At 44.8% G+C, this 18,789-nt stretch overlaps 2 protein-coding genes across 2 annotated transcripts in view; one reads left to right on the top strand and one right to left on the bottom strand.

Moving 5' to 3' along the window:
• The window catches only part of pvalb7 (parvalbumin 7), a 107,435-nt gene that overhangs the window by 35,459 nt on the left and 53,187 nt on the right, over window positions 1-18,789 (top strand). The window lies entirely within an intron of this gene.
• The window catches only part of ncf4 (neutrophil cytosolic factor 4), a gene marked incomplete at its 3' end in the record, with an annotated part of 154,745 nt that overhangs the window by 101,981 nt on the left and 33,975 nt on the right, over window positions 1-18,789 (bottom strand). Inside the window, 1 exon segment of the mRNA XM_084318851.1 lies at window positions 957-1,027. Within this exon segment, the coding sequence (XP_084174977.1) occupies window positions 957-1,027 (71 nt within the window).

The raw sequence follows: 18,789 nt of genomic DNA, 5'->3' as shown, positions 1-18,789 counted from the left end.
GCATGAACGGCCGACCCAAAATGGTTCTCTCCTCTCTGTACACCCCGTCCCCACGGGTGCCCTGCCGGGGGGCCCATGGACGCGACGGCGGCGGCAGCCGTAGGGTGCTCGAGCCCGTAAAGGCTAGTGTTACACGATAGCTATGAGCTAACTAGCGCTGCGGGCTCCGGCGCCCTGCGGCCGCCGCTGTTGTCGAGTCCACAAGCTCCTCCGCGGGGACGGGGGCACACAAAGAGGAGAGAACCACCCGCAGGGACGGCGGGCTATAGGCTAACGTCAGTGAGTGTAGTGGTCCCGACTGCGTGTAGCAGGGACGGCGGAGATATAGGCTAACTGTGATGCACAGAGTGAGCCACCATTGATCTAGTACTATGACCCGGACGGACATAAGGCATACGTTTCCTGAAGTGACGTCACGGCCGTGCTAGGTGCTAGCGTCTGATAAGCTTTTAGATTCGGCTCATTAATATGCACCTGTTGTCCTGTTGTGACGTCGGCGTTTGATAAGCTTTTTTGATTCGCGCGTGCATGTTATTCGTGCGTGGACCTTTTTAACTCTTTCAGAGTGGCATTTCCGGTGTCAAATGGAAAAAAATAAATAATGAAATTATATACCAATGATGTAAACTACCCATAATTGATCAGTAGGGTTTAACCTGGAGGTTGGGCTTTAAGTTGAACCGTTAATAAATAGGCTACATTTGAACTTAAAGGGATATTTCTGATATTTTTAACCAAAGCCCTATTTCTTACTTAACAATAATATTGAGTCTTGGTTGTAATGGTTTCTTCTTAATCAAATTCCTAAAAACAATTCACTGAATTGTGTACAAGACTATAAAATTGCATACACATGCGTGTATACAAATGAGTGTTGTATTCCCATCTAAGCATTTAACATTTCCTTAACACGAAAATATGAAAAAACACTGTATTGCAAATAGTTATAGTCTTACCTTCATATAAGTATTTAACTCAGGGATTCTGCTCTCTGCTATTTCCTTCTTGTTGCCAATGAAGACCTTCCCTACAAAAAAATACACATTTTCCCATAATTTAATTTCTTTTAAATATGAATGTTTTCCCCCACAAAATGTATACAAAATTAATACAAAATTAACCCTTTCACTACCACACTACAGACGGTTAACCCTTTCACTACCACGCTACAGAAGGTAAACCCTTTCACTACCACACTGCAGACGGTTAACCCTTTCACTACCACACTACATAAGGTTAACCCTTTCACTACCACACTACATAAGGTTAACCCTTTCACTACCACACTACAGAAGGTTAACCCTTTCACTAGTAGTGGATTGTTTGTTTCTGCTTAGAGCTAACCGTTCCAAAACATAACACTTGTCATATATCACTGTAAATCACTCTGGGCTCTGTCACGGTACCCAAACTGGTTTCTGTTCCGTGTCGATGAAGCTGGTTTCTATTCAATGTTTTATGAAGCAGGTTTCTATTAGGTGTAGATGAAGCAGGTTTCTATTCGGTGTACAGTAGCAGAGCTGTCTGGTCTCGTACAGTGTAGCAGAGCTGTCTGGTCTTGTAACCCTTTCACTACCACACTACATACGGTTAACCCTTTCACTACCACACTACAGAAGGTTAACCCTTTCACTAGTAGTGGATTGTTTGTTTCTGCTTAGAGCTAACCGTTCCAAAACATAACACTTGTCATATATCACTGTAAATCACTCTGGGCTCTGTCACGGTACCCAAACTGGTTTCTGTTCCGTGTCGATGAAGCTGGTTTCTATTCAATGTTTTATGAAGCAGGTTTCTATTCGGTGTAGATGAAGCTGGTTTCTATTCGGTGTAGATGAAGCTGGTTTCTATTCGGTGTCGATGAAGCTGGTTTCTATTCGGTGTCGATGAAGCTGGTTTCTATTATGTGTCGATGAAGCTGGTTTCTATTCAGTGTCGATGAAGCTGGTTTCTATTCGGTGTCGATGAAGCTGGTTTCTATTCAGTGTCGATGAAGCTGGTTTCTATTCAGTGTCGATGAAGCTGGTTTCTATTCAGTGTCGATGAAGCTGGTTTCTATTCAGTGTCGATGAAGCTGCCATAAGCCCTGTAACTCTGTGTATCTGTGTGACAAAATGCTCACTCTCAGACTACTTGTTCTCCAGTCTTGACCAACCCTCAGAGTGAAGTTACAAGGAGCAGTTCAGACTCTATAAATCAGGACCCTCGTCGATTGATACAAGGCCATCTCCTTCTGCTGCTAAATCAAATTTAGCACAGTCTTAATGACTTTGAGCTATAAACTTCATCCATCTCACTTCCCCTCTCCCCTCACTCACTCACTTACACACACACACACACACACACACACACACACACACACACACACACACACACACACACACACACACACACACACACACACACACACACACACACACACACACACACACACACACACACACACACACACACACACACACACACACACACACACACACACACACACACACACACACACACACACACACACACACATACCTTCCACTCACTCACTCTCCCTCCAATCTCTCTCTCTCTCTACTCACTCACTTTCTCTGGCTCTTTCCCATCTTCCTCCTATCCCTCTTCTCTGCTGTCTTTTCCCCCCTCACAATGTGTCCTGATGAGTTCTAGCTTCTGTAATTAAGCCCATCAGATCTAATTTTACCCGGAGGCCTCGTCCTCAGCAGCATATATTGGAGTTTGGTGACACGTCTTGACAGCAGCAGAGCTGTCTGGTCTCGTACAGTAGCAGAGCTGTCTGGTCTCGTACAGTGTAGCAGAGCTGTCTGGTCTCGTACAGCAGCAGAGCTGTCTGGTCTCGTACAGTAGCAGAGCTGTCTGGTCTCGTACAGCAGCAGAGCTGTCTGGTCTCGTACAGTAGCAGAGCTGTCTGGTCTCGTACAGCAGCAAAGCTGTCTGGTCTCGTACAGCAGCAGAGCTGTCTGGTCTCGTACAGTAGCAGAGCTGTCTGGTCTCGTACAGCAGAAAAGCTGTCTGGTCTCGTACAGTAGCAGAGCTGTCTGGTCTTGTACAGCGGCACGGTGGTGTAGTGGTTAACACTGTCGCCTCACAGCTAGAAGGTCAAGGGTTCGATTCCCGCTTGGGGACCAGGTTTCCACGTTGCCAGGTACCCAGGTGGGGTATCTCCCAGGCCTTTCTGTGTGGAGTTTGCATGTTCTCCCCGTGCTCGCAAGGGCCCCCCCCCCCCCCCCCCCCCCGATAAGAGAAACCCAATGGAAAAACATGCTCAACAGATTGATAATGCTGTCGCGTCCCTGACGAAGACGGACAGGAGCACTTGGATTGGTCCCTGGGGCACGGCCCCTCGCCGACGCCCCTATCTGCTCCCGGCTGCCCTTGGGGGGAAGGACGACGGGATGGGTCAAGTGCAGAGACTCAATCGCATTGGCGACCCAACTAATTGCATGTGTGTGTGTGCCGCCCATCACATGTGTGTCTGCCTGCATGCCAAATAAAGACTTCTCCAAAGTCCAGTTATTATTATTATTATTATTACAGTAGCAGAGTACTGGGCATGCTCCAGCGTTTTACAAAGGAGGCGGGAAAGTCAGGCACCAGAAGTCAAAGGTCGCCATGCCTACCAAACACACACAAGGAGGGGAGGGGCTGTTTACTTCTGGTTACTCTGTTACCTGGTGAGAGAGACTGGGAGGCAACATGTTGTAGTTCTTAGTGAGGGTAGATCCATGTGTCATTATGACCTAACAGCTCTTCCAAATGGGCACCTTTCACTGCCAATGTTTCTTTAGCAGAGATTGGCTTTGGCCAGCGATGAATTAATCAGTTATGACTCAATCTGGTAAATTACTTTAATGTTGCTTTCACTTCAAAGGATCGTACCGCACCGTGTCATTCTTGCCTTGGTACAAACATCAAGGCTCCCTTCTTTTGTTCATAATCTTTTACTGTTACTGGAAAATGTTATCTTCTGCCAATTCACCACTGCCATAGGCTTTGGCATCTGAGATACAGTAGTCTCAAGTTAAGACTGGATGCATTTTAATTCCTTTCTGGTTTTTAATTCTAGCTTTGCTTGAAATTATTATATAATCCAATCATAGTCTACACAGTATCGGTAGGGATCCAGGATCATATTTGATTAAGAGTCTGTTGAATGCCGATAGGTTTGTCTCTAGTTATCTCATGTCACTTACTTGAGATATAACCCTTTGGCCGCCCGATATCCCCCAGCGAGGTGCTAAACTCACTAAGTTCTCGGGTCAATTACTATTTCTGTCAAGCTTACTTCATAGTCACTAGTTTAGTTATATCCAGTTGATATGAAATGTAAGCATAGAAGAGTTGTTAACCTCTTCTTTGTTTGTAATAAACCGAATGTATGTCTGGGAGAACTCTTATTGCCTATAATAACAATCATATTATTATCATCATTATTATCATCATTTTACGAAAGGGCTTGTAATACTGCTCATTTGAAAGCCTGATTATATTACTTTACCGTCACCACTATCACCGTCACCACTATCCTCATTTGTGAGGAATGGCCTGTGATGTTACTCATTTGAAAGTTTTACTACTGCCAATAGTGTAATATTAGCGTACTAACACTTAATCATTATTTGCAAGCCCCAGTACCCCTTATCAATTCGACAGGCCCATCCGTCCGTGGTACCGATCATCCGGTCCTGCAGTGACTAGATCATCAGTTTCCCACAAACTTGACAGAGCCCGTCGAACACAGAGATACCGGAACCCGCAAACAACAAACATTGCCATATGTATATATATATCCTTTATATAACTTTAGCTGAAAAGCATTAACCAGCAATTGATTCAATCTGTATTTCAGGCTACCAGAACATAGTCACCTCAGATGAAAGCAGGGCGCGGCCAGCGTCGTGACCCATTGCGGTAGAAAGCAGTCCACGAACTCAATAGATATTATAAAAAAGTTGTTTTATTTAGAAAAAGCAAGTTACAAAAGAGACTTCATTGGAAATGTCCAACTCAGTTAAAAGAAGTATAAAACAAAAACATCTCTCTCTTAGCATAGCAAAAACTCTCTTTGTATTGTCTGAAGTCTAAGAATGGAAAAATCAAAATCTAAAGAGTATACTTCCTAGGGAGGTATACTCAAAAGTTGCCAGGCCATGCCCCTTACACCGCTCGACATTTCCTGGCTTAAAAAAACTGAAAATCTGACAAGCTGAAAAATATGAGCTCTCGAAGCTGGAGCAGTCACTTATATATCATATCAAGACCTCTTTGCTATTGGTCTAAAAACAGTGATGTCATAGTGATGTCATTCTACTAGCCAATCAACGTATAACACATAACACATTCAGTAAAGATGAACTCCTCCTTTTCTTTCTTTGTGCTGGGAAAGCCCCTAGAATTCCATCTGCCTCTACGGGTCCCGGCTTTCTCTGCAGGCAGAGATTTACCCACTGTCAAGGTCAAACGCTCTGTGACCACCTCCCTGCACATTCCTACTCCATAGCACAGAGGCCTCTTTCTCTTTTCATTCTGACTATGCAGTATACATATCATATATAGACACATACAGTAACATATGCTTAGATTTAAACCAGATATATAAAATAAACATATGCTTAAACCTTTATATCCTACAATTGACAGAGAGAACAGGATGTCATAATACAAAGTGTCACGATGGCTGTGACTCTCAACACCCCCTCTGTCATCTTGTTCGGTCATTTTCCACTGTCTTAATAGCGTCTGTACTGGGGGACGAGATGGCGATTGCGGGGTCACGTGGCTGTGACTCTCCACACCCCCTCTGTCATCTTGGTTCCCTGTTACCCTGGTAGCCGGCGGGAAGACTTGCATCTGTTGTTCCCTGGTACCCTGATAGCCGGCGGGAAGACTTGCATCTGTTGTTCCCTGGCTGGACGGCCCGACAGGATAGGGGCCACGTCGTTGCTTGGTATCCGGCGGGAAGACTTGCATCTGCTGTTCCCGGCCAATGCACCCAGTTGTTGTCATCTGAAGAACACAATGTCATGGTTCTTATGGTCACCCCCTCTGATCTCTTGGATCTCTCCCGTAGTTTGAGGTAGGTCGAATTGTCACTTCTCGGGCGACCCCACGGGTCCCCGAGAATTGTAGCAGCAGTCCTCTATTGAAGTGTGGTTGGCCTGGTCGTGTGACCCTGTCCGTAGGCCACGCAGGACATCACAGATATAGTCCACAGGGGACTCATTTCTTTTCTCTCTTTCAGGTCCATTCAGGGCTCTCGTCGCCCTGTAACTTGGGTCCAGGCCCTGTTAGCAATGGCTAGTTAGCCTGCTATTAGCTCCTGTTAGCAATGGCTAGTTAGTCTGCTATTCGCTCCTGTTAGCAAAGGCTAGTTAGCCTGCTATTCGCTCCTGTTCGCAATGGCTAGTTAGCCTGCTATTCGCTCCTGTTCGCAATGGCTAGTTAGCCTGCTATTCGCTCCTGTTCGCAATGGCTAGTTAGCCTGCTATTCGCTCCTGTTCGCAATGGCTAGTTAGCCTGCTATTCGCTCCTGTTAGCAATGGCTAGTTAGCCTGCTATTCGCTCCTGTTCGCAATGGCTAGTTAGCCTGCTATTCGCTCCTGTTAGCAATGGCTAGTTAGCCTGCTATTCGCTCCTGTTCGCAATGGCTCGTTAGCCTGCTGTAGACTCGTAGAGTTTTCTACTTAAGTTCTGACTTTAAGTAAGCATTTAGTTACTTCAAGTTCAAGTGACTTTAGGGCTCCCTAGACCTGTTAGTCGCGAGTAAACGCCACTTCAAGTGGTTTCTTATCAACCCTCTCTTGTTCCTGATAGATTTTTTACCTCTTAGGCTGTCTGCTGCGCTTTGCAGACCTCTACGTCGCTCATTGTTCCAGATCTCGAGCACTTAGGAGGAGTCTTGGTTGGAGAGGTTTGCTTGCTGATAAGACCAATCTTGAGTAAGGTTTTAACTCAAATCTGTAATAAATTTTACTCCAGAGGCACCTGACTGCAGTCAATTAAGTTCATATTCTCTTGGCTGTTATTACCTATTCAATTAGTATAAAGCCCAACTCACGGATGTTCTAAGCCCCAGAACCTCCAATCCGTTTTGACAGACCTATAAACCAGTGACTTGGCCGCCCAAGAACCACAGCGTCCTGTATGCTGAAGCTTCCAAGTCCCCACAAATCTGATAGGCCCGTCGGATATAGAGACCCTGATGCTCGCTCTGTCCCTCCGCGTCAAGGTGCTAAGCTTGATGAGAGTTTGCAGAGTCTCAATTTTTATCCATAGGCGCTGGTGAGTGTACATCTCATGCAGCTGATATGGTTGGTACGGGTGTAACCTACCAAAATAGTTACTGTCAGGAAATCCCCTTTGCCTTGAATGAAATAGATTACAAGTTTTTTCGTCCTCTTTACTCTGGTTTTAGAGAAAAGACAGACATCTTTACATAGTATACTTAAAATGTATACAAAATGAATGTAGTATTCTATGTCATGTTTCTTCCTAAATGACAATAACACTATATATTATTCCTCTCGACAGATGAGCTGAATGTCAAGTGCAGTGTGCACTTGCTTGAGTGTCATGTGTCAGGGCCCCAGGAGGTAAGGATACTTTAATTGATGTTTTTCCTTCCGGGCTTTGGATTCCTCCCTTTTTGCCCTCATCTCTGCTTGCTGTTCTGGGGTTAGTGCCCCCCAATCGTCTGCAGAGAGGTATTTGATGTCGGAAGACTCCGTTTTCCCCACTCTTTCCTGGGTTGTTTTCGGGGGGTGCTCCTGGGACCCCCCCCCCCCTTTTGTCATTTTTTGAGTAGGTAGGTTTAGCTTTAGCCGGTGGCTGTTGCTGGGCTTTGGGAGGCCAAAGTTGAGCCTTCTCATCTCGTGGGTTCTTCCCTTTCCTTTCCCCCTTATTGTATCTGTGTTGAGAAAGTATTTTGACTTGGTCATACAGCATACATTCAGTACGTAACTGGTCTCCTGACCATGCTGCGCATTTGGCTGCCAGAAGGTTACCCCCTGGTACACCTATGAATAGCTTTTCAAGCAGTAAGCCTGATCCTTGCCTAGGTGTTCCACGTATGACTGATTCTGCTGCAACAGTGAGAGACAGGCTCCCATCTCGCACCAGTGGGATTAGTTTCTCCACCATGTTTTCCCCTGGATCTTGACCGGGGATCCTTACTTCTATTTCCCTCATTTGGGCCATTGAGGCCCCTTCGGGGATCTCCAGTCCTTTGAGGTGTCTCAAAATGCGAGCTGCATCTGGGTCATCATAGAGAGGTGACCCATGAAAAATCTGAGCAATCCGGTGGATATAAGCAGCCTGGGTCTCCCCTTGAAGCATTTCGGGTGCCAGTTTTTTGAGCACTTGGGTTTTGCTTAACAATTATTGTGCTCTGTTGCTTTCTCCGTATAGGGTGCTGTCATGCAGACTCCTGCCTGAATGTGATCTGTTTCCCCTTGGTTGGTAAATACCTCCAAGAGATTGGGCTAGTATGGAGTGAGGACTCACTTCCGGTCGGAGTTCATGTGTGGTGTGTCTCAGGGATCGGATTGAACTTAGGGACGGGGCCTCGTCCGACCAGTTCCTTTCCCTCCTGGCTATTTCAGCCATGGCCCTGTCTAGCTTGTACACCTGTTCACGTAGTATGTCATAGCCTGCATGTAAGTATGCATGCTCGTATGGTTCTGTTATCCCAGGGTGAGACAACACTTTTTCTGCCATGGGTGACCGGGCGAAGGCCTGAGCCGTTCCCCATGTCACGGGATATGCTGGCATAATATCCCCTGTTTCCTTTCCTTCCAAGTCTCCTTCACTCTCTTCGGAGACGTCCTCCAATTCTGAGCTCCAGGTCAAGCCCGAGGGTGACTGAAAGGTGGTGCCTTTCAGAGTAGGCCCCTTGCCTATAGGTCTCAGTTTGACCGGTTTCGCTCTCTTGTTCCGAGGTCTAGGAGGTTCGCCCCTCGGGTACCGAACTCTCTCCCTAGATCTTGATCGAGATGAAGACCTGGAGGATGCTCTGGAGCTTGACCTATCCCGGTCTCCCTCCATTTCTGAGTCCTGATCTGGATCAGTATACTCCTGTTCGCTACTTGCTGGGTCGTCCCCTGACTCCGGGGGACAGCCTAGAAGTCTATGGATACTCCTGGCCTGAGATTGCGCAGGTTCCGCCTTTTCAGGTTCGAACTGTACTGTCGGTCTCCTGGGTGTGGATGATCTCCCTCTCTCTCCGCTGCTCGGGAGGAGTTCTGGGAGTTGGCCCTTTCTTTCCTGGGAACGGGTCCCGACCCCTTAGGGTTCGGAGGGGGAGTGAGAGGTACCAATGCAGGCTCATCGTCCTCGTCTTCCTCACCCTCCCCTGCTCTATCCAAGGCCAGGGTTATTGCCTCATGGTCCCTAGGTTCCACCATGAGACGGATCTCCGTGTGCTCTGCACTCTTTAGGCTTGAGATCGCGCTGATTACGGCTTCCCCCAACCATATGCCTCTTTGGCCATATCCTCGAGACCTGCCCCACATCAGGTTTATGGCTAGTCGGTAGGGCATGTCCTTAGTACCATGGTCAGCATAGATTTCCCTTTTCTGCAGTAGTTCCTTTATACGGGACACCAGTCTGTCCCAGTTTATGTGTGAGGACTTTATCTCCTTGTATTGGTATTGGCTTAGTGTCACATGGACAATTTTCTCCGCGTGAAACACCTCATAATCACACTCTGTGATTACTGCCTTGCCTGGTTTCAGGGGCTCTTTGGTCCTTATTTCCATTACCTGTTTCCTCAGGTTCCGGTAGAAAGAGCCTCCTGCCGTTACCATGCTTGTTTCCCATATACCATAGTTCGTTAATGACGGTCCAGTGAAGGTGAGGATTGACCATGGTGTATCAGAGTTATCGGTCCAGACTGGGTAGTTAGTGACTGTTATGTCTGGTGATTGTCTGTGAGACCTTGTAGATGTCACTCTCACCCCTGAGTGTTCACCATGGGGAGATGTATAGGGTGCTCTCGCTTGCCTCACTTCCTCGTGAACATGTGGTCCTGGGCTTATGCACTGCAGGGAGTGATCTCGCCCTGGTGTAGTTGATCCCCCCAGTGTCGGGAGGTGTCCCCTGGGTGTATATTCTCCTGTTTCAGGTCCGGAGGGATCGCTCATTGAGCGGGGAGCCCCCTGGCCCATGTACCTGTGGGTGGGAGCAGGCAGTGCTCGGCCTGTTTCTGCTCCTGGGTCCTGACCATGTTCCTGTGCCATCCCCTCCTGGGTGTGTCTCGCACAGGTGGAGTGGAGCTCAGGGCTTTCAGGGTTAGTGAAACTCCCTGAGCCTTCTTTCTCCGTGCTTGGAGGCCGAGTGTCTGGTGTTTCCTCATATATCCTCCCTGGTCCTGACAGGGGCCACGTAATTTGGGCCCTCTGTTCTGAGTGACTCACTTCCCGTGGTGTTCCCGGGGGACCAGACCATGTCTGGTTTCTGTATGCCAGCTCGTTCATGACCTGTGTGAGGTCTCTGACCATAGTGGGCTCGATTTCCTCGAACAGGTTTCCCCAGCCATTACGGTGGTATGGTGGCCATGCCTCCATTTGAGCTCTGCGCACTGTGTTTGCTTGGTATTTATCCGGGATCAGCAAGACCACTGCCATTGACGTGGCTGGTATTTCTTGGTAGGTTTCCAGGAAGCACCATATGCTTGTATTGGCATCATAATGCCAAATCCCTATTCCAAACAAGGTCATAACTAGGCTTGTTATGCCTGCGTCCTGGGCTTGTCTGAAAATGTTCCTGTAGTATGCCAGGAGTACTCAGGTTTGGGTTTCGATGTCTGCTCCTGGCAGCACGTCCTGCATGGCAATTGTCAGTATCACCGTGTAACCCTTTTTTTTAAGTAGGTAGGGGACTCCCACCAGCACCGTGCCGTCCTTAAGGAGGTTATGAGGTTGTCCGGCCACTTCTCTTGCACACCAGTTGGCGTAGCCGGGTCCTGCCATATCCTGTATGGTTTTTGCCATTCCTCCTCCATTACGTAGGCCTTGGTTTGCCGGGTTAACCACAAACGTGTGGTTCCCTTTTGGTACGAAGTTTTGTAACAGTAGCCTCCTGTTAGCACTGGCTCGTTAGCCGGCGCTCCTGTAGACTCGGGCTATGTAGCCTCCTGTAGTCTCGGGCTAGGTAGCCTCCTGTAGACTCGGGCTATGTAGCCTCCAGTTAGCACTGGCTCGTTAGCCGGCACTCCTGTAGACTCGGGCTATGTAGCCTCCTGTAGTCTCGGGCTAGGTAGCCTCCTGTTAGCACTGGCTCGTTAGCCGGCAATGCCAGCCTGTATGGCTGCGCTGATGTCTCTCTAAACTGCCAGACATTTTAGAGAGGGGGTTTTCTTTACTTTCTTTTTCTTTAATCCAATTTTGCGGCCTCAACCGCTCCACCAGCAATGCCCACACTACGCAGATGCCTTTTAATTTGCCACTGCTTTCCACTGAGGGCCATACAGATCAATATCCTTTGTCTGGTGTATTCTAAAGCGGAAGGTTTTAGCTCCCTAGGTGCTGGTAAGAGCACATTCAAGTAAGGTTTAAACTCACTTTTGTAATTTGTTCATTTCAGGGTTCTCCGTTTTCAATATTTCTAGTTTATTTTATTTTGGCTGTTATCTCATACCGATCTCAGCCCTAACTCAGGGACGCCATGTTGAATGCCGATATTTGATTAAGAGTCTGTTGAATGCCGATAGGTTTGTCTCTAGTTATCTCATGTCACTTACTTGAGATATAACCCTTTGGCCGCCCGATATCCCCCAGCGAGGTGCTAAACTCACTATGTTCTCGGGTCAATTACTATTTCTGTCAAGCTTACTTCATAGTCACTAGTTTAGTTATATCCAGTTGATATGAAATGTAAGCATAGAAGAGTTGTTAACCTCTTCTTTGTTTGTAATAAACCAAATGTATGTCTGGGAGAACTCTTATTGCCTATAATAACAATCATATTATTATCATCATTATTATCATCATTTTACGAAAGGGCTTGTAATACTGCTCATTTGAAAGCCTGATTATATTACTTTACCGTCACCACTATCACCGTCACCACTATCCTCATTTGTGAGGAATGGCCTGTGATGTTACTCATTTGAAAGTCTGGTGATATTACTTCACCGTTTAATACGTTTTACTACTGCCAATAGTGTAATATTAGCGTACTAACACTTAATCATTATTTGCAAGCCCCAGTACCCCTTATCAATTCGACAGGCCCATCCGTCCGTGGTACCGATCATCCGGTCCTGCAGTGACTAGATCATCAGTTTCCCACAAACTTGACAGAGCCCGTCGAACACAGAGATACCGGAACCCGCAAACAACAAACATTGCCATATGTATATATATATATCCTTTATATAACTTTAGCTGAAAAGCATTAACCAGCAATTGATTCAATCTGTATTTCAGGCTACCAGAACATAGTCACCTCAGATGAAAGCAGGGCGCGGCCAGCGTCGTGACCCATTGCGGTAGAAAGCAGTCCACGAACTCAATAGATATTATAAAAAAGTTGTTTTATTTAGAAAAAGCAAGTTACAAAAGAGACTTCATTGGAAATGTCCAACTCAGTTAAAAGAAGTATAAAACAAAAACATCTCTCTCTTAGCATAGCAAAAACTCTCTTTGTATTGTCTGAAGTCTAAGAATGGAAAAATCAAAATCTAAAGAGTATACTTCCTAGGGAGGTATACTCAAAAGTTGCCAGGCCATGCCCCTTACACCGCTCGACATTTCCTGGCTTAAAAAAACTGAAAATCTGACAAGCTGAAAAATCTGAGCTCTCGAAGCTGGAGCAGTCACTTATATATCATATCAAGACCTCTTTGCTATTGGTCTAAAAACAGTGATGTCATAGTGATGTCATTCTACTAGCCAATCAACGTATAACACATAACACATTCAGTAAAGATGAACTCCTCCTTTTCTTTCTTTGTGCTGGGAAAGCCCCTAGAATTCCATCTGCCTCTACGGGTCCCGGCTTTCTCTGCAGGCAGAGATTTACCCACTGTCAAGGTCAAACGCTCTGTGACCACCTCCCTGCACATTCCTGCTCCATAGCACAGAGGCCTCTTTCTCTTTTCATTCTGACTGTGCAGTATACATATCATATATAGACACATACAGTAACATATGCTTAGATTTAAACCAGATATATACAATAAACATATGCTTAAACCTTTATATCCTACAATTGACAGAGAGAACAGGATGTCATAATACAAAGTGTCACGATGGCTGTGACTCTCAACAGTGTCTTATTATAATTTTGACAAATTACAGACCTCAAAACGTGCCCGCGCAAAAAACAGACATAACTATGCGACGATATAGTAGCATAACGGAGCATTGTTACTGATATTCCCTTGTAGATAGCCTACATTATTGTTTTTTTTCCTACAAAAGCTTATTTGCATGAATGTTGGATGTATGTGCATAAAGGAACACAGCAACATTTTGGGAAATTAGCTTACCGTCTTCTCCAGAGAGTGACAAGAAGATAGATACCAGTTTCCTCTCTGTGCATTCAGTAGAAAGCTATCTGTCTGCACGTTAGCCTAGCTTAGCACAATGAATGGAGGCGGACAGTGCCGGTTGGCCTAGGTATTGTCCAACTAACACCTCTCCCGATGGCTAACCGGCACTGTCCGCTTCCATTCATTGTGCTAAGCTAGGCTAACATGCAGCCAGATAACTTTCTACTGAACGCTAGGAAGAACCGAGAGGAAACCGATATCTATCTTCTTGTCTCTCTGGAGAAGACGATAAGCTCATTTCCCAAAATGTTGGCGTGTTCCTTTAACACTTTGGCGACCGATGGGACCCATCTAATATAGTGGTTGAGGACCAGGGTTTGTCAACAGACCGGTGTCTTTTTGTACAACTATATCTATACTTTATAGTATTGCTATCTGTCCATTCTCATTGTCAATTGAGTTCATAAACCGTCCCTTCAAAATGGCTTAAAGAAAAAAAAATGCATCGATAGGTTGTCATTTTATAGCGTCGTGAATATAAGCAATATAGCAGATTTTGTCTGATATATTTTCTGGGAGGCTAGATAAATGGCTAATCGCTGCTAACGTTATATTCAACGGCATTTCCGTTTTATATATGCTAAAGAAATAACTCAAACTGCATATGATCCGGGCTGTCTCAAAGCATGTATGCATGAAAGGGGGGGGGGGGGGTGACGTCGTTTAGTATTATTGATTACCAATAACAGTGTCCGTGTAACTAGCCACATTCACTGATCGGCTGCTTGCGTGTCACAGCAAGCTCAGATCCGGCTGTAATTTAGGTGAAAAAGGTCTTACAGTGAGCCCGTGGGATACCCCCCAGCATTTCCCCGTTATCAATCGGCATCTGGTAGATCGATATGTCCATTGGCTGATGATATCCCATTATTCCATGGTGATATCTGCAATTCGAAACGTGATCCACAGTACATTGTGCTGGTTCAGGATCCGGCTACAATGATACTCCATTGGAAGAAAAAAAAATTTACATTCGCCCACAGGGCATACTGCAGTGGAGCGATGGCGCCCCTAAGAGGATCTGGCCGGTATTGCATGTTCTCGATTTCACAGACGAGGGTAGATCTGCAGAGCCGGTCGGGGACCTTGAGCCGGTTATTAAAATGGAATAACAGCAATAACAAATGCCACGGCTATATACGTGCCTCTGGTCCACAACGCATGGCACCGAAACCCGTATAAACTCGTGGCTGGTCCTTAAAGTGTTAAGGTACCTAGTTTGAACAGTTTCTCATTTATTTTTTCTCTCATATTTTTCTCATGTTCATTTAATTGCCTATATTTATATGCCTATATAAGTCTTTCTTCTATTACCCTGCCGATACCTGTACCTCCCCTCCCCCTCCTACTCTGATGCCCGAATTCCCCATAGGGGATCGATAAAGGAATATCTGATCACATCTTAAGATCGCAGTGGTACAAATAACCTCCATTTGGGAGGGGTGTCGGGTTTTTATATGGCTTAATAATCTTGGTTTCTGTATCAAACTGGATTGGGTTCAGTTCATCCACATTGTTGTGCCCCATAAGCTGTGATCACTACAGGCTTGTTTACTGTACCAAACGCCTTTGACCTTTGGATCATAATAGCAACTACCAGTATGCTGTTTGATGATTGATAGTATCGTGAGTAATGTGTTATGATAGTAGGCACACCCATTCCTGCTGTACCTCATGGTGCAGTATCTCGACAGTAGCTAGACAGATACTGATATACCGATACCGATACTGTACAGCTGATACTGATATACAGATACTGATACAGATACTAGCGGTGGAACGGTTCACAAAATTCACGGTTCGGTTCGTATCACGGTTTTGGTTGAACGGTTTTCGGTTCGGTTCGATATACGTTTTTTTTTTTTTTTAATGTACCACCCCAAAAATACCATACATCAGCATAAGATATACAGCCTAAAAATAATCCAACTTTTCAGTTATTCTCAAGGACGTAGTCATGCAAAAACTGAAAGAATGAGGCAGTTTGACATCAGGCACATTATTTTGACAGTGACCGGTTAGAGCAGGGGTGGGCAATTGTTTTTCCCGGGGGGCCGAATGAGCAACTGAAAATATGTTGGGGGGCCGGGCCAAAATTCCAAACTCAATTATGCATAATATAAATTTTATTTCTATATAAAAAGCAGTAAATGGCATTGGTTTGACCCCTGGTAAGAGTGTATGTTATTATTTGGCAATTAAAAGGTGAGGTTAGCTTTCAAAAATATAATTTATTCAAATAGAATTTATTTCCAAAATGATAAACAAAATGTGAAACATTAATAACAAAGGGCATTTTGAGTTTCATATACTATTGAAACAAGGATTTTCTTAGCTTTCTAAAGACATCACATCATCTTATAGCAAAAATAAACAAGACATGTCACTGAACTGTGTAAAGAAAAGTGTCCCAGTTTTGTAGCCTTTTTTACTTTACATGCCTATATTAAACATTTAATGTTTTCAGAACTGTGCAAAAAAAAGAAAAAAAATATCAAGTGTCCCATTTCACTTGTTATATTTCCACATTTTAGTGTTCTTCAGTTCTTTTTTTCATTCAGTGTGAGAAATCCAGTCTCTGTTGAGCTTTAACAAGTCCATCAAAGTCAGGTTGCATGTCTGAGGTGGAGATGCGAAGCACAGCTGCCAGATGTTCATCAGTGAGAGAGGATCTGTACCTGGACTTGGTAAACGTCATGACTGAGAATGTCTGTTCACATATGTAGGTGGATCCAAAGAGAACCAACATCTTCTGAGCATGTCTCCTAAGCGTATACTGTGCGTGTGAACGTTGACATGAAAAAAATAAAAAATAAAATAAAAAAATTATTATCATGTCATCTTTCGCGGGCCGGTCAGAATCATCCCGCGGGCCGTACAATGCCCAGGTCTGGGTTAGAGCTAGGAGAGATGTTGGTACAGCAAGAGGGGCATTGCTGATTTAAACATGCGAACTGGCACACAAAGACCGAACTGACTGAAAAATATAGGCAACATTTGTCAAAGTATTAACTTAGTGCAAACAAACAAAATAATTCTATTTTTTGTGGCCACATTATAGACAAAGGCCATCAACATAAAGTATGAATTGATTGAAAATTGTATTAACAGATTGCAGAATGGGTACAATACAGTACAGCTCAATACACACAATTGTTAAGGGGATGCACAGAGGATGCACAGAGTATGCATATGCTCAACAAGCACTAGACTTTCTTATCAAAAAGGAAAAGTCACTGTGTTATTTAAAATAAATAAATCATGTGTACTAAATATATATTTACTTTTTAATTGCATGAAACATTATGAAGTATTCTCTTATGCCGTTTTTCCACTGCATGGTACCTAATCAACTTGACAAACTGGTCAGACTACTGCTTGACCTTAATCCTAGAACCCACCTCACCCCTGCCCACTTTGACAACCTAGGATGGCTTAGAGTAGACGGCAGAGTACAGCAACTTGCAATGGGCCTGGTCTACAAGATACACTACACGACCAAGGTACAGTACCCATGTACATGTCAAAATACTTCCCAAAGGTCAGTGAATACCACGATCACAACACCAGAGGGAGCTCCACAAATCATGTTAAACCCAGATTCGGCTCAAACAAGGGACTAAACACGTTTCGCAATTATGCCACATCAATGTGGAACGCCCTACCCAAAGCTGTAAAGGAATGTGAATCACTACCCACTTTCAAAACCACTCTCAAAGAACACCTACGGGAGACTGCAATTCGAAACTGGCCCCTGTAAATGTCCTAACCCAACCCCCTCCAATGTACAGTAAATGACCAAGCATGGTTTTTTGCTTTTGAGTATACCCCCACCCACCCAACCCCGCCCCACCTACCCAACCTCCTCCAATGTACAGTTTTTACGTCAAATGTATACTCTCTTTTCTGGACTCTTTTTGTATCTCAAACAGTACTGTATTTGCAAATCTGGTATGTCATAAATGTATATATGTAGCAGTACTGTCTATCTCAGGGGTGGGCAATTATTTTTCCATTCATATAGACATTTATGACATACACAACATACATGACATTTATGGCATAGGGACATATAGGTATTTAGTACTGATACATTTGTGACATAAACGGTATTCAAATATACAGTACTGTTACCCCTAGATCCTGACAGAGTATATACATATGATGGGGAGGGGACTGTACATTAGGAGGGGATGGGTGGGTGGGAGAGAGATATACATACGGCGGGGAGGGAATATATACATGCGGTGGGGAGGAGACACCTATTAGGAGGTGGTGGGGGTTTTGGGCATTTACGGTGGCCAGTTTCGAATTGTAGGTGCTCTTTAAGAGCGGTTTTGAATGTGGGTAGGGATTCACATTCCTTTACAGCTTTGGGTAGGGCGTTCCACATTGATGTGGCATAATTGCGAAACGTGTTTAGTCCTTTGTTTGAGCCGAATCTGGGTTTAACATGATTTGTTGAGCTTCCTCTGGTGTTGTGGTTGTGGTATTCACTGACCTTTGGGAAGTATTTTGACATGTACATGGGTACCTTAGTCATATAGTGTATCTTGTAGACCAGGCCCATTGCAAGTTGCTGTACTCTGTCGTCTACTCTAAGCCATTATGTGTGTGTGATGACTGGGGTGATGGCGGCTGCTGAGTCTCTGAGGAATTTGGAGGGGATGTTGTCATGGCCAGTGGCCTTGTTAGGTTGGAGGGCGCTCAGTTTTTTGAGTACCTCATCGGTTGTTACCATTTCTAGTTTGAAGTCGTCTTTGCGGACCCCTAGGTTTTCGTAGTAGGCTACTATGTGTTCTACCCCATAATGCCCTGAGTGGGAGGGTAGTTTGTTTACCAGTGTTGTGGCTATGTTTGTGAAGAAGATGTTTAAGTAATTGGCTACATCCAGCTTGTCTGTGATGAGTGTGTTGTCCGTCTTTATGTTTATGTTTGAGAATCTGGTTTTAAGTTTTTTACTGCAGCCTAGTTGATTATTGAGTAATTTCCAAAGTTCACGTGGTTTGTTTTTGTTTTCCTCAGTTTTGTCATTGTTGAAATATTTTTTTGCGGTTTTGATCATGGTGTTTACGTCATTTCTTAGTCTGTTTCTTTGAATTTTTTGTTCAACCATGTGGGCTTGGAGTTCACTGTTTGAGCTTTTGGAAAGCTTTGTGTGACTTTTATGAAGTTCAGAGCATTTTTTGTCTCTGGTTTTCATAGCGGCCAGTATTTCAGTGTGCATCCAT

This window comes from Notolepis coatsorum (assembly GCF_963971535.1).
Source record: "Notolepis coatsorum genome assembly, chromosome: 7".
Lineage (NCBI taxonomy): Eukaryota > Metazoa > Chordata > Actinopteri > Aulopiformes > Paralepididae > Notolepis > Notolepis coatsorum.
This window is presented reverse-complemented; position numbering and strand designations above follow the sequence as displayed.